This window comes from Corvus kubaryi, unplaced genomic scaffold, assembly GCF_017639235.1.
Source record: "Corvus kubaryi isolate FWS band 111438036 unplaced genomic scaffold, C.kubaryi_AGA036_p1.0 37387, whole genome shotgun sequence".
Taxonomy (NCBI): domain Eukaryota; kingdom Metazoa; phylum Chordata; class Aves; order Passeriformes; family Corvidae; genus Corvus; species Corvus kubaryi.
Genome location: NW_024581129.1, coordinates 3,828,760 through 3,843,387, shown reverse-complemented (window position 1 = coordinate 3,843,387; position 14,628 = coordinate 3,828,760). Strand labels below are relative to the sequence as shown.

Sequence of the window (14,628 nt, the reverse complement as noted above, 5' to 3'; positions counted from 1 at the left end):
CCCCATCATCTCCATCCTCATCATTTCCATCATCCCCATCCCAATCCCCAATCCCCCATCCCCAATCCCCAATCCCCATTCCCAATCCCCCATCCCCCGTCCCCCATTCCCCATCCCCCGTCCCCATCCCCATCCCCAATCCCCATTCCCCAATCCCCAATCCCCATTCCCCATCCCCCATCCCCCATCCCCCGGCCCCGCCCCCAGCCGTGACTCAGCCGCCCCCCGGCCTCCCATTGGCTGCCCGCCGGGCACGCGCAGCAGACGGCGGCGGCGGCGGCGCGCCATTGGCTCGGGCGGCCGTGACGTCACGGGGGCGGCCGTGCGGCGGGAGCGTGACTCGGCACGAGGCTGCGCTGAGTCAGCGCCCGGAGCCGATAAAGCCGCGGCGGCTGCGCCCGTTCCTCTGTGCCCGTCCGTGCCCGTGTTCGTGTTCCCATCCCCGGAGCGAGGGTCCCGCTGCACTATGGAGCTCCCGTGGCTGGGCGAGCACTGCTCCGAGCGCTCCTGCAAACAGCTGGGTAAGTGCGGGCTCGGACCGAAGCCCCGGGCTGAAGTCGCCGAGCAGCGCCCGCGCGGGCGGACTCGTCACGGAGGGGTAACGCGTGTACCGGGGGGCCGCTCCTGTCCCCCGAGGCTGTACGGGCTGCTGTGGGTAGTGGCACGCACCAGTGCTGCTGCTGGAGTGCCCCCTCAGTCGGTCTAGGGAAAGAGTGCTAGCTGTTGTTGCTGTGCGTGTCAAACTGCTAAGGGATGGCTTTTCATGAATAAAATTATTTTTGAAGCTGGGCTTTGGATTTGTACTTCAGCTCTTAGCTCTTGACTAGTTGCTTACTAAGGTTTCTGCGTTCGAGGAGCTCCTGAGGTGCTTATGGCTTGTGTTCGTCTTACACTGCAGATAAAAAGAGGAAAACTTATCACTCTTGGGTTTTCAGTTTTAATATTTGTGAAGAATGATCTAACCTCTTTAGAGATAATTGGATTGTGACTAGACAAAAATTTCTTTAGAATTTGTAGCCTATTGTGCGTACCCTTAGAGTTGTTAACTTTGTTCCGTGAAAATCTGTTTTCTTTTTTATTCTTCTCCCAGATTTCCTTCCTCTGAAATGCGACGCATGTGGGGAAGTCTTCTGTAAAGATCACATCCGTTATGATGACCACAAGTGCAGCTCCGCCTACAAGAAAGTGAGTTCCTGTATGACGTGAGTCAGTAATTCACCCTGCAAATTGCTAAGTCATTTGTAAGGGCTGCTCTGAACCTTCATCTGTGGTTTCAATAAAAGTGGATGGGAGAACCACAAGATGCAAGTTAATGATGCATCCAGATTTCAAACATATAGAAACATGACATTTCAGAGGTCACTACTGATAGATTCTAGTTTCTTTCTCTCATAGTACATCTCCTTAGAGAGGAGTGCTTTATATTTTAAATAATGTATTGTGGTCTAAAATTTTCTGCAGTCCAAGTCCTGTAAATTGAAGGACAACAAACATGAAACTACAGAAGAAATAAATAGAACAAGTGGCGCCAAACTTTGATCTCTGGCCTGTACTTGGGCTTTGAGGTATTCAAAGGCTGTAATTCCAGAAAAGCCAAAAGGATATTTAAAGTCAATTTACCAAATATGTTGCTACAAATTGATTTGGCAAAGCATGTCTGCATGATTTTTGGAAATTGATTTGCAGTTACTGTTGTGAAGTGTATCTTTAAAAGTATTAGCAAATGAGACCATGAAACACTTAGGAATATGCTTCTATCACCTATGGGTAAGAGAAGAGGAAAGACAGAAAAATAGGGTTGGACTTGGTTATCTTAAAGGTCTATTTCAACCTAAACAATTCTGTAATTCTGTGATTCTGATCTGTGTTGTGTGTTCTTAGAATGTGCAGGTCCCCGTGTGTCCCCTCTGTAACACACCTATCCCAGTGCAGAAGGGAGAAATCCCAGACATTGTGGTTGGAGCACACATAGATAAGGACTGCAAATACAATCCAGCACAGCAAAAGCAGAAGGTAAGAAAACTGCTGCTGAAGTCTAAACTCTCTTCCTAATGCTTGTGAAGCTGGGCCTTCTGGCAGCAGACTGTGTAAAAACTTGCTCTGCTTCATCTTAGCTCTAAGGGCACTTGAACATTTGTGCTTCAACTTGGTCATTGCTCAGAGAAAGCAAACATTGCCAACTTCCTGTCCTCTCTTACTTAGATCTTCACAAACAAATGCTTAAAGCCAGGCTGCAAAAGGAAAGAGATGATGAAGTTGGTTTGTGAACAGTGTGGTGGCAACTTCTGCATCAAACACCGGCATCCTCTGGATCACGACTGCAGAGGGAGCAGCCAGCCCATCTCCAAGGCAGGGTGAGCTGTACTTGTGGTACTTCAGCTCAAGATGAGATTTCAGGGCTGGTGTCAGGGGTTGGTGGGGAGCTTGGACAGACAGGGAATTCTGGAAACTACAGGTCATCTCAATAAAATAGCCATGAGTTCCTCTTTGCATCTCAGGCTGAATTTCTGAAATGTCAGCCTTAATTTCTGAGCCAAGAGAAAAGGCTTATCAAATGCTTTCCTGAATTTTCAAGCTTACCTGTGTCAGTCTCTCCTAATTGAGAATAATCGCTGGCCAACTCAAGCACCCTTTGAGATCTGGCTCCAAATACTAGAATCCTAAAGCTCTGTCCAGCACCTTGAAGTAACCACGAATAATCAATACCCTGACAAGCCAAGTTTAAACTTAATTTTAATAAAAGATCTGTCTCTTGCAGGCAGACATACCTTGACTGTTCTGTGCAGTAGGAGTGTGAGATGTGTGACAGATGCAGATGATCAAACTGGATGGAAGAGTGGAACTACAGAGTGCATGGGTGCTGAGCCTGGTTGTATTTGTTCCTAGATATGCAGCTCTGATGAGAGCCTCTCAGCCCACCTTCAAGTCCCCGGGAGCAATTGGAGTGCCATCTAATGGGAATCGTCAGCACAACAGGTATCAGCGGCACAAGGAGTAAAAGCAAACATTTCTTAAGACTTGGCTGCTGTCCACACGGGCACCAGTGCCACTGTCACACCTCTAACTGCTCTAGAGTTGGTAGCTGACCTGTAAATGCTGTTGGGAGTGCAGCATAGGGGCTCTGACAGCACAGGTAAATCCCTGCTTCTCCACAGTGATTAAAGTGGCCACATAGCCAAAGCATGAGGACACCAAATTGTTGTATTTGCAGCTTGGTCTCCCACCTGCTCAGTGAGTTTGGAAAAGTGGTGTGTCATCAGAATGCTGAGGAAAGCACAGCAGACACCTGAATTAAATTAAATGGCCCAAGCTCTTCCCTGGCATGTTGTAACTCCTTGTGACTGGAAGTTCGAGCTGTGTAACCAGTGCATTTTTGTCTTTCAGGTGCAGATAGTAGAGGCTCTTCACATCTGGATCAAACCTTTATTTTAGAGTTAATCTTTTCTCTCTCTCTTTAAATTTCTATGCAATTAACTTATTTTTGTATCATAATTTTGTGTGCATTCAATAAACTGTTACCCTTTCCAAGCCAATGTTACTTGTTCCTATATTTGGAATAAGAACTTCAATACTATGAAAAATATTTGATGTAGTAAACTGGGGGATGGTAGTAGGAGGACGATTACAACTGGTACAAAATACAGCCAGCTTTGCTTAGGTCAGGCCAAGCCTGAACTAGGAATCTCCCAAAATGAGAATCTGAAATACAAGCTAGTGTCATATGTCTCAATCCCTCACATCAATGTGAAGCGAGTTTATATAAGCTTCCTCTTGATTTCTGAATGTCATTGGAAGAACTTTATTTATAAAGCTATACCCTCTTTTTTTTTTTTTTCAGGCCCTGTCTGAAGGCTAGTGCTCACAGAGGCATGTGCAGTATAATTCTTCAACACTGATTGCCTCTTAGACAGAAATCTAGATTTGCAGGGATATATTTTGTGGTTTCAGGCAGAAAAGGAAGCCAGAGAAAGTAGCATTAACTGTGTCTCATGTAATGAGAATAAGGCCAAAACACAGCATTGTTTAGGGAGGCTGCTCTTGCTGTCTTCCTGAAAAGCTTGAACAAGTGCAGTCATAACAGATAATGCTCCATCTATTATCCTGATCAGCTCTCCAGGCTCTTTAAAACTGCATGAGTATCCAGCTGCTTAGCTTGAGGCCCGAAATATTGTAGGTTGATGAAATGGAAATGTGCTGTTAATGAACAATGCTAATTCCCCAGATGGGATCTAAGTAGGCCTCTCATCCAGCTAATTGTGAGAAAAATGCCAGGGCTTACTGACGGTGTCAGGGGGTCAGGACCTCAATTTCATGTGTCATTGGAGCCATTCCTCTGCATGCTGGGGCTGCTGGGCTGGAGTGCTGGCTTAGGACGAACTGGAGGGTAATTGCAGCCCCTTCAGTCCCCTGCAGCTGTGAGTGCCCAGCGCTGCTGAGGTGGGAGGAGGAGCACTTTGCAGAGCAGAGGATGCCGAGTTCCTTGACCTGGGAATAATAATCTTCGGTGATTCTGTAAGAGATGGGAGTGCAGTTAATGCATGTGCTTCGTACAGCCTTGAGGGGTACTGCAGTTGTGCCAAGGCTGTTGTGTCTCTTCTCTTTAAACAGTTTAATCCTTGGAGTTGGAATGCTTCTTAAGGAGGAAATGTGGATTTATGGACCTTCACAGGGACAGCATGTAAAAACAGTCAATGCCTTGAGTCATAGGCCTTTCTTAAGAAAGGACAGATGTAATTTCTGGCCAGCACAGAACAAGTATCTGTGCTAGCTCATATTAATGTTTGGCCCAGTGTTTCTCATGCTAGAGAAGTCTTTTTGGAGAAGATCACAGCTAGTTGGCCAAACAGGACATGTAATATAGGTATGAGTTCCAACGTTCATATAAATCTAATTTTTTGCAATCATGCAGCCAAGATTGTGATGTGACAGTATTGTAATACTGTGCTTAACCACAGGATGTCACAATAGGATATGCAATAACACAGTCTTTATTTTAGGAAGTCTAAACATAGAAAACATTCTTTCCCTAGCCACATTGGAGCAAAAGCTTAAATTACAATTTCAGTTTTAGGTACCACCACCCTCTGCTTATCCTCTGTGTGCCAATGCCCTAACTCAGCCATAGCCCATTGCTGTATTTTATATACATTTTATATCTTTTGTGTATAATTTCTAACTGGTTCCATGTACCCCACCGGTGGTTTGGGAAGGGGATTCCATGGTCACAGCCCAGGGCAGAGAGGCTCTCCCAGCCCAGCAGCAATGGCAGGGGGACGGGAGGGCACCTCAGTGTGGGGAGGAGGTGGAAGAGGAGGAAAGCAGAAGCTACCTCTTCCCATCAATGCCTGCAATGGTACAGGGACTTGTTTGCCAGCACCACCTGCTCCCACATCCAGCATCTCAGCTGCTACTGGGATCCAAGCAAAGGGAAGCAACAACGCTGTCTCAGGTTGTCCTGAAAAAAATGTGTCATCTATGTGTGTGTTTGTGGCAAAAATTCTGGCCCTTAAATTGCCAAGAGTAGGTGGAAAAGTTTGTGCATGTGGTATTTATAGAAAATGAAAGCATGGAAACCAACTTGCTGCCTGGAAATTGTCCTCGGAGGTGTTTTCTCGTCCTGTCAAACCACACCCTTGGCCTCTTCCCAAGCATTCCACCAGAGCCCATAGGGACACGGGTAACGCTGGCTCAGACTTCAGGATCTTTTAGCACCTGGCCTTTAGGATCTGCGGGCTCAAAGGGATCACAGCCGTTGTCCAGAGAGCCACACCTCAGTGTATCAGCGGCGGCCGCAGCCCCCACGCCACCCTGCTGTGACCAGCAGCACCCGACTCGTGTGGGGAGCGCCGGGCTGGCTTCCACCGGGTGTCCCACAGTGCGGGGTGGGAGCTGCCAGGCCCCAGGATCCCCGTCCGGCCGTGGGTGGATCCCGTGAGGCCCCGGGGATCCCCGTCAGGCCGTGGGTGGATCCCGTGAGACCCCGGGGATCCCCGTCAGGCCCTGGGTGAACCCAGCCAGGCGCTGGGGGTTCCTACCAGGCCACGGAACGATCACTGCCAGGGCATGGGGGATCGCAGGCAGGGTGCAGGTGGATCCCTGCCACGGTCACGGTGGATCCCGGTGAAGCCCTGGGACGGTCCCGATTTCGGGAATCTGCCAGGCAAAAGGGCGGAGCTGCAGGCGGATCTCGGCGCGGGAAGATGGCGTCATGCGCGCCGCCAGAAGCCGGTAGAGCGTTCCTCGGCACACGTGTTCCTGGTGGGCGCTTTAACTCCGAGCGGGGCTCCCTATTGGCTAGCGGGGTGATTGACAGCCCGACAGCCAACCAGGTGCCTCCATTCTGTCCCCGTAGCCAATGAGAGGCAGGGGGCGGGCGGCGGCGCCAGCGTGGGGCTCAGTTGAATGTGTGAGGCGGCGGCTGCGGGAGGTGCGTGCGGGAACGGGTGGGGGGCGCAGCCCTGGGTTTTCCCGGGGTGGCGGCGGCTCCTCCGGGGGTCCCCCTGCCCGCCCGGAGCTGCGGGAGGGGCGGGGAGGCCCGGCCCGGCCCGGCCTGGCCACGCCACATGTGTGGCGGTGGCTGAGTGGGCTGCGGCGGAGCCGGGGGTGTGCGCTGGGATGTGAACCAGGCAGGTGTGTGGGGACGCGCAGCCGGGTTCGCGTGTCGGGAAGCGAATCCAGGCGAGCTGGTTATGAAGCGGAGCCGGGTCCTGTGCAGGGGAGCTGGGGGTAGGGGCTGGCCTTGGGGTGCCCTCCTGCCCAGGGCATGGCCGTGCCCGACACGTGCCAGGTGTGGCTCCGGTGTCACTGAGGTGCCAAACCCCTCCCGTGGCAGCTTCTGCCGTGTTGGGAACCTCCCAACGTGGGTTTGTGGGTTGCTTTTATATTTCAGAGTGTGTTTCAAGGTAAATATTTGTGATTGAGACGACAGTTGCCTGTGTAGTGAAACTGACGCTGAAAGTGACAGTGTTGGGGTAACTGGGGAAAGCCACTTAAATCCGATTTTCTCACAAAGAAATAGTAGGGAGTTACAACTAGACCTGGTTTCAGAACCGTGTTTTCTGCAACTCCTTCGCCCGTATGTCAGTCTAAAATTAAAGCTAACGAGACAATTCTTCAAGCGTAGTTGTACCACGTTAACCTGTATGAAAACAGAAAAAGCCCTGCAGTTTAAACAGAAGTAGTGGCTTAAAACCTTTTAGTAATCCATTAGGCTTACTTGTGAGTGCACACCGATGTGTATTAATGAGATGACTAATAGTCACATGAATGTATTTTGCGTTGAGAGAGGTCTCATTGGTGTTACCTGAGGTAGACAGTTGATCAAACAGTTTGAATGTGGTGTGTTGTCACCTGCAGAAACCACTGCTTCAAGTATGGGGAATTCATATGTCACTGAGGCATTTTCCACAACAGGGCCCCAGAAGACAAAAGGTGTGGGGATTCCTACAGGAGACTGGCATTTGAGTTTTACAGTGCCTTAACTACAATGTATTCCTAAAGGAGACATGAACATTCTCCAAAATGACCCAAATTTCAGTGCAGACGTACATTTCACAGTTAAGCAGTCACAAATAATTACCATACCAGTGTAATTATAGTATAACTGTCTGTATGTGAGACTGCCATTTAATATTAAAAAAGGTTCTAACTGTGGTTTGAACCTTTCTGTTACAGAACAGCATTTTAGAATGCCGAAAATGATTGTGGAAAACAAAGAAAAGAAAGCAGAAAAAAGAAAAAAGCTGAAGCAACATGTGGCCCAAAAGGATGAGCTGGAAGTGGAAACTAAACCGAAGAAGAAGAAGCAAAAGCTGCAGGTTTGGCTCTTTAATTCAATATGATATGGATTTGTTGTTGCTGTAGATTCTGTTCTGAACATGAGTGTAGTGTTGCATTCAGTTGCAGTGATTCCTTGGATGCAATATGCTTAGAGTGAAAGCTAAAAGGAAAAGAGGAATTGAGCCAAATCTGGGTACAGTCGTGGCAGGCAGAGAGGTGATCTCTGTTTGTTTTGGATGTTTCTGTGACAGAGAATGGATGTGGGTGAAATGTGAACCAAGTGAGGAGCTGTCATATGGCAGTCTCAGTGTAGCTTCAGTCTTCATGTGATCCTGAGTGCCTGGGAAAGCATGAAAGATGTTTTCTTGGAAATTCTCCTGGTTTTTGTACAGAATGTCAAGTGGCCAGAAGGTGTCAGCAGTCCCTTTGTATTGCTGAACATTTTATGAATTGTTTTATGAGAATGGAATTAGGAATCTCAATTTGTTACTTAAGTGGAAACTTGGAGCTGGAAGGTTTTTTGGGGTTTTTTTTTGTGATGGAAATTATGCATAAACAGGACAATCCAATTCTGCTGTTCTTTAGTGGTTTCTGTGGAATGAGGATCAAAGAACTGGAAAGCAGTTCAAGAAGTGGAGAGGGAAAGCAGGTTTTTTTCCTCAGGAATTCTTGAGGATCACCTCAAGAAGCCATGGTCTTAATTCTCTTGTGTTTCCTGGCCTAACATAAAATAGATGTGAACACTGCTTGTTACTTCCTTTATCATGAGATGTATAGGTCAATGCAGATCATATAACTAAAAATTAGTACTTATTTTGCTGTTAGAGTTTAGTTAAGCTTATTGGCAAGAACCTATTTAAAGAACTTTTGCATTCATAAGTGTCTCTAGGTATTGCATTTAGAGATTGGGAAGCTTAAATAAGAAAAGCCAGCCTATTGGCAGAAGCTACTCAGAGGTCTGTACATTTTTGAATTTTGAACTCGGCATAAATGTTCCTAAATAGGAAAAGACTGCATCTTTGTCAAAGCAAAAATAGGAAATTTTGCATTTATAGCTGAATAAGAGGGAACGTTTCTCTTCTCCTTTGCATTATAGACTGTGGATTTGCAGTGCTAAAGTTGAATTTGAGTGAAAATAATTTTCCAGAATAAAGCAGTGTGAAATTGAAATGTCAAAATGAAAATTTTATTGCCTGTGACAGTCTGTATAACTTCATGTAAAACTGCCAAACATTCCAGGTGGGCTTCAAGCCCCTGGCAAGTGGGGCCTCTTTGGACCATCTGATGTCCAATGTTAAGTTCTTAGAACACCCAAATGAGTTTTGTGGGCTGTGCAGACTGTAGGACTGTGAAAGGAAGAGCAAATAGTCATGGAAAGAAGAATCCTTAATACTCTTAGGGAACACCAGTAAGCACAACAGTTCTTGGAATCATAAAAGTTGATGCCAGTGGGTGGCTTGAACATGTATATAGTGAGTTTTTGGGAATGCCATATAAGGTCTATGACAAGCCATTTCTTGGCATCAGCTTTATAAACTGTAACTGTTGACAGCAGGAAAGTCTAAGTTAATAGACCACTTTTTTTTTTATTTGTTTGAAATGAATGTTGAGAATGAAAAATGCGAGGCAGCTCTTAAACAATTTTACTTTAGAAGTGGTTAAAGAAAGTTAATTGCTTGGCAGTTTGGTTGTTACTCAGTGTAAGTACGCCCAGCTTTGTGGGAAATGCTTGGTTAAGGCACACTGGCAATTATGCTTTAAAGTGCTTTTGGTCATCAAACGTTGTCAGCATGGAAAGGGTAGTAGAGACCAAGGTAAAACTGCTCTGTGTGAACAGGAAGATCAGGAGGAACTCTGTGCTCAGTGTGGATGGTTCCAAGTAAGAAATTTGGAACAAAAATTAAGGCAACTGCTGAGAGGGTTTATTATGCGCCCTTACTTTCTTTAGTTTGATTTCTGTTACTTTAAAATAAGCTGGAATTTTGCTAGATCTACAGGAATTCCTGAATTATGGTGACTGGATTCTGATGAGCTCTGATTGGCTTTTAATGCAGTAACTGAATGAAAGAAAATTCTTAAAGTAAGGATGGGTAGGCTCCAGTTTTTCCTAAGGAGTCTCATATGTGGTAGGAAGAAGTCAAAGTGTTTGGTGGGATGGAGGTTTATAGGTTTATTAAGTCACTTTCCTGTGATTGACTTTTTTTTTTTTTTTCAATTCCAGTACAGCAAGTTTAATCTCCAAAGTGGAAAATACAAATCTCTAATTGATTTTGTAACAGAGCTGCAGGCAAGCTGAGGTGTGTTTTAAGTGACTGGATTTAGTGTACACTGATCATTCCTTCAAGAAATTTGTTTCAAAAATTCTTACCAGCCTTAGACTAAGGCATTTTTCCTTGGAACAACTTGACCTTTCAGAGTAATCTTGATGTTTTATTGATTTTCATCTACTCAATTTCTTCTGTTTACACTAAATAGCAGTAAGCAATTCAAGACCAATATGAATGTTTTCATGAGTGATCTTAGAACCACACAGCTCTAAATAAGACATCTCTAGTGGAGCCGAGTTTTAAAGTTTAATTAAGTTTTAGATCTTAATTCAGCCTTGTGGTTTTTCTGATAGATTTTCCTAATGTTACTGTTCTGTTTACCTACTTGAAATAATCCCACTTTTTAAACAGATTTTTTTTTTTTAAATCACTGAACATTAGTTTTACATGTCTTTTAATTACTTTTATAGTTTACTAACATACTTATATGTTGAACTACCAGAATGTTTAAGTTTCTTCTTTCAAACTGTAACATAGGTGAAGAAAAGAGATTTAAAATGTGCCATCTAGCCTGGAGGTTTGAAGCTGAATATTGGCTTCTTAGGTAACAACTTCCTGATGGATCTTTTCTGACAAGTTAATTTTGTTTCAGTTCTCTGAAAAAAAAATATTTACAGTGTCATTAACGTGTCATCTTGAAGAAGCAGAACCCTTAGAAGTGTTTCTTTGCAGTTACCCCTGTTTTGCTTCTGTTTATGGATTTTTTCAGCCTTACTTTCAGCTGCCTCAATGCCGCAAAGCTTACTGGAACAGCAGTCCTGACAGTTGTAGCTCTGTAGGTAGGGAACAACGTGTGGTTGCTTTGTTTCCCAGGGCTTTTTGAGTTCTGCCCAGAATGACCTTACTGTGTCAAAAGGATCTCGTTGTTTACGGGCAGCTCTTGTTGCTGCAGTGCTGCTTGCAGAGCTGCTGGCTCTCTGCAGAACAGTAGGAAATTCTTTCAGAACAGAACATCTATTAGGCAAGACTCAAAATTTGTAATCCGTGGAAAACAATATTAATTTCCTGTTCCTTCCCAATTTAGTCTAGTAAACATTGTAACTTCCAGGAAAATGACAATGACTAAGGGACGATCAATCTTTATAAATCAAATCCCCTTGGGTTGAAGGGTACTTTAGGAAGTGCTCATACAACCAGTGGGTACTTTCTTGTTATCTTCAGCGTTGCAAGTGGTTGGAGGAGGAGGAATCAACATTTTCCTCAGCTAAAGGCAGGATCAGTGGGAAAGGAATTTAATTTTTGAGATTCCATACAGATACTACAAACAATGGCAAATAAACAAGTAGCTCATGGTGGTTCTTTCATCGGAGTGTGCAGGTGCCCAAACAGAAATATCTGTTTACTAAATGGAAAATGGCAAAATTTGTAAAGAAAGGGTTTTTCTGTTTGGCTTTTTGGAGGTTATCATAAAGAACAATATATAATTATTAAGCTGCAAAGCAAACCACAAAAAAAAAAAAAAGATTCTTTAAAATCACTGTTTGGTTGTAGCAGTGGAAAACCCCATAAAATTATGTTTAAGCTGTGCAGATAAACATCTTGGGCATGAGCTCGGTGGAATAACTAGGAATGCTGCTTTGGTATGATCTCTAATGCTGCTTGTAATCAGGTAACTGGGGTAATAATTTGAATGTTTAATGAATGCAAACCAGACATTGGTGCAAACTGATCCAGCAGATACTGCAAAGCTGTCATCAGACAGTGTATTTATTTGTCCGACAACCCACTAATTCATCCCAAAGCTTGTTCGTGAAATAATGAGTTGTGGATGATTTGCAAACAAACTCAGTAATCCTTTATTGTTCCCTTAATTTATTTTTCTAATTAATGGGAAGCTTATCTTGTAGCCATCAAAATAACTTGGTTTATATTTTCCCACCCTAAAAAAATGCCATGAAGTTAACAACTTAGTGTGATGTTGCAGGATTTTCTTGTGATTACCAGGCTACCAATATTAACTGTATCTTATACACATTAAAAGTATATTTTGGAAACTGTTTGCATTGCAATTCCACTGTCCACTCTTCCTGCACTTGTTTGGTTTTGCTGTGCTTGCTTAATCCTCTGTTGTAAGCATTAGTGTTATCTGGGGTTATTGATTTTTTTTCAAGGAATATGTAAAAAAAAAAATCTTAAATATTGAAAAAAAAAAAGGAAATAAATTCCAAAAAGTTAATTTTATTTAGCATAACCTCCTAGAATAAGAATCTCGTCTCACACGGGGTTTTTTTTGACCAGCTTTAAAGTATCTTTAACATGCAAATAGAGTTTTGTCCATGTTATGAAGAGAAGATGACATAATCTTTCATCTTCCCCCATCCCTCCATCTCCCCCTGTGCCTTGATGGAAAGATACATCAGCAGAAAGCAGTTTCCCAGTGATAAAGGGGGGGTGGGAGCTATTTCTCCAAGTGGCCAAGCTAAATGTTAGGATGGATATTACTGTGCTCTCATTAATCTGCTGCGTTTTGTCAGTCTATAATTAAAACATTGGGCCTATTTCTCTTTGCTTTGGGCTGCCTTTCAGTTGAATGTCTATTCTTGGGTTATTTGCTTGGGCTTTTTTTACTTGCACAAAGAGACAAGTTTGCTGGTCCACTGGCTTCTAGTGCCTCTCTGTGTGGTGGCCTTCTGATAGTTATAGGAAATAATTATGAACCTCTAAATCCATGTGGCATTTATGGCTTACTGTGTGACATCTTGCTTGGTTAATCTGCTTTCTTATCTATGCAATATTTCTCAAATTAGGAAAATAAAATAAAAAAAAGCCCAACCACAAAACAACAAACTTTGAGGGCAGCTGGTTATGGGACTGAAGCATTGGTTTCCTGCTAACACTTCTTCATCAGAATATTGATAGAGTTGCTTCAGATTATTTTATTAAATTACCATACATTTATTTATTTAAAAAAGGGGTAAATTTAATTGTGACACCCATGTAGTGTTTATAGAGAATAGTAGGCCTTTTGTAAACAGACATGTCTAAGAAGGTACAGAATCTTGTCTGAAATATGGATGTGCATAGATTAGGCTGAATAATTTTACATTCCTTTGAAAATTATTTTTGTAATGGTACGAATAGATTTCCCAGGAAAGAGTATTCACAGCTGGGAAAACAGTTGCTACTTTGAAGATGGTTTTCCCAGGCGAAAGGCTCACGTCCCCAACTGTGTTTGGTATAAACAATATGTGGTGTCTTTCTTACTTGTGTTTAAAGGAATTGTGCATTCTTCATTACATATTAGCCAGCAAGAGTTTCATGCTAATTCCGGGTATTTGCCTTAATCTGTATCCATTCAAAGTTAATTCCCTACTTTTATTAATAAAGCCAGGTTATTAAATTGATGGGGAATTTGGTGGTGAAACACAGCAGTCCCTTCTTTGCTGTTAAGAAGGGAAATTCTTCCTTCTCTTCTTGGAGCACGTACTTGTTTCCTCTCAGCCCTCGTTCTCTGCTTGATGGTGAGACCTTCCTTGATGGTTCTTGCTGGATTTCCAGTATAAATCCTTGCTTTCATGCCTTAGCTGCAAATATTTAAACAAAATTGAAATTCAGGACAGGATTCTCACTTGTGGGTTGAATTTGTTGAGTGTTCAGTTGTGGAAGGAGCAAAGGCAAGGTCTGCTTGGCTGTGTCACCCAGCTCCAGTCCAGTGAGAACACTGGTTTTGCCCTTTTTCAATTATAAATTTGTTCTGGTTCTGTATTGATGACTTCTAACTCCTCATAGAGAGAGGCATCATCAATGAAAATTGCTGGAAAAGGCCCAAATTGTTCAATGTAGAAAACTTGGCACAAAACCTCAAAATATGTGTAACTTCAATTAAAAAAAAAGTCCCGTTAACATGTTTGAATTCACAAAATGCATTCACTTGGCAAGAAATTAACTTGTAAGCTTGAAAGGATGTTTGCTGCATTCTGATACAGGATAAAGAGCAGAGAAATGGGCATTCAAAGGCAATTATTCTTGACAGGGCTTAAAACTTGGAAATGTGTATAGTATAATATATTAATGGAGGCCTGATTCTTGTGGATTTGTTACTTCCTCTTTATTGCTCTTCATACTGTTTTGTTAATGTTAATTGGTTCAAAAAACCTAAAATGGCATGGATTTGGATATTTAAAATAAGCTTATTCTAAAAAGCAGCCCTGTCATTGATGAAATGCTGCTGCTTGTTTAAACAATGTGGGAGTCTGATATAATGATTTTTATAAAATATGACTTTTTGTGTGTTGATGAAATAGATTCAAAAATTTAAACCCCCCAGTGTTTTGGCCCAGATAAAAGGGAGGTGATGGCTCCTTCCATAGTATGAATGAGAAATGAGAAGTTTTCTCCTTCAAAATGCCTTTTGTGTTTAGATGCAATATTGTGGACCACATGAAAGATCAGTGTATATTTATGTATGTTAATAAATTACAGCATAGATAAAATGGCTCTTGGGTATTAGATCAAAGCCACACAGATTAATAAATACTTGGAAAGTGCTTGTCTGTTATATCCAACAAGTAATTAGAACAGA

At 43.2% G+C, this 14,628-nt stretch overlaps 1 protein-coding gene and 1 long non-coding RNA gene across 5 annotated transcripts; both read left to right on the top strand.

The window, feature by feature from the left end:
* Nucleotides 1-324: 324 nt before the first annotated feature.
* Nucleotides 325-3,533, top strand: ZFAND2A (zinc finger AN1-type containing 2A). Of its 4 annotated transcripts, XM_042037545.1 has the most exons (6): nucleotides 327-521; nucleotides 1,091-1,185; nucleotides 1,882-2,013; nucleotides 2,203-2,354; nucleotides 2,887-2,976; nucleotides 3,385-3,533. In XM_042037545.1, the coding sequence occupies exons 1-6, from the start codon at nucleotides 467-469 to the stop codon at nucleotides 3,392-3,394; spliced, it is 534 nt and encodes a 177-aa protein (XP_041893479.1). In that variant the 5' UTR covers nucleotides 327-466; the 3' UTR covers nucleotides 3,395-3,533. The 4 variants fall into 4 exon arrangements, with proteins under 4 accessions (XP_041893480.1, XP_041893478.1, XP_041893481.1 ...); XM_042037546.1 differs by having other exon boundaries at nucleotides 325-521; nucleotides 2,759-3,533; XM_042037544.1 differs by having other exon boundaries at nucleotides 326-521; nucleotides 2,887-3,533.
* A 2,926-nt stretch (nucleotides 3,534-6,459) lies between these two features.
* On the top strand, nucleotides 6,460-7,817 carry LOC121669066. Its single transcript, XR_006017597.1, has 2 exons — nucleotides 6,460-6,630; nucleotides 7,675-7,817. It is a non-coding gene; the product is annotated as an uncharacterized LOC121669066 (long non-coding RNA).
* The last annotated feature ends 6,811 nt before the right edge of the window (nucleotides 7,818-14,628 follow it).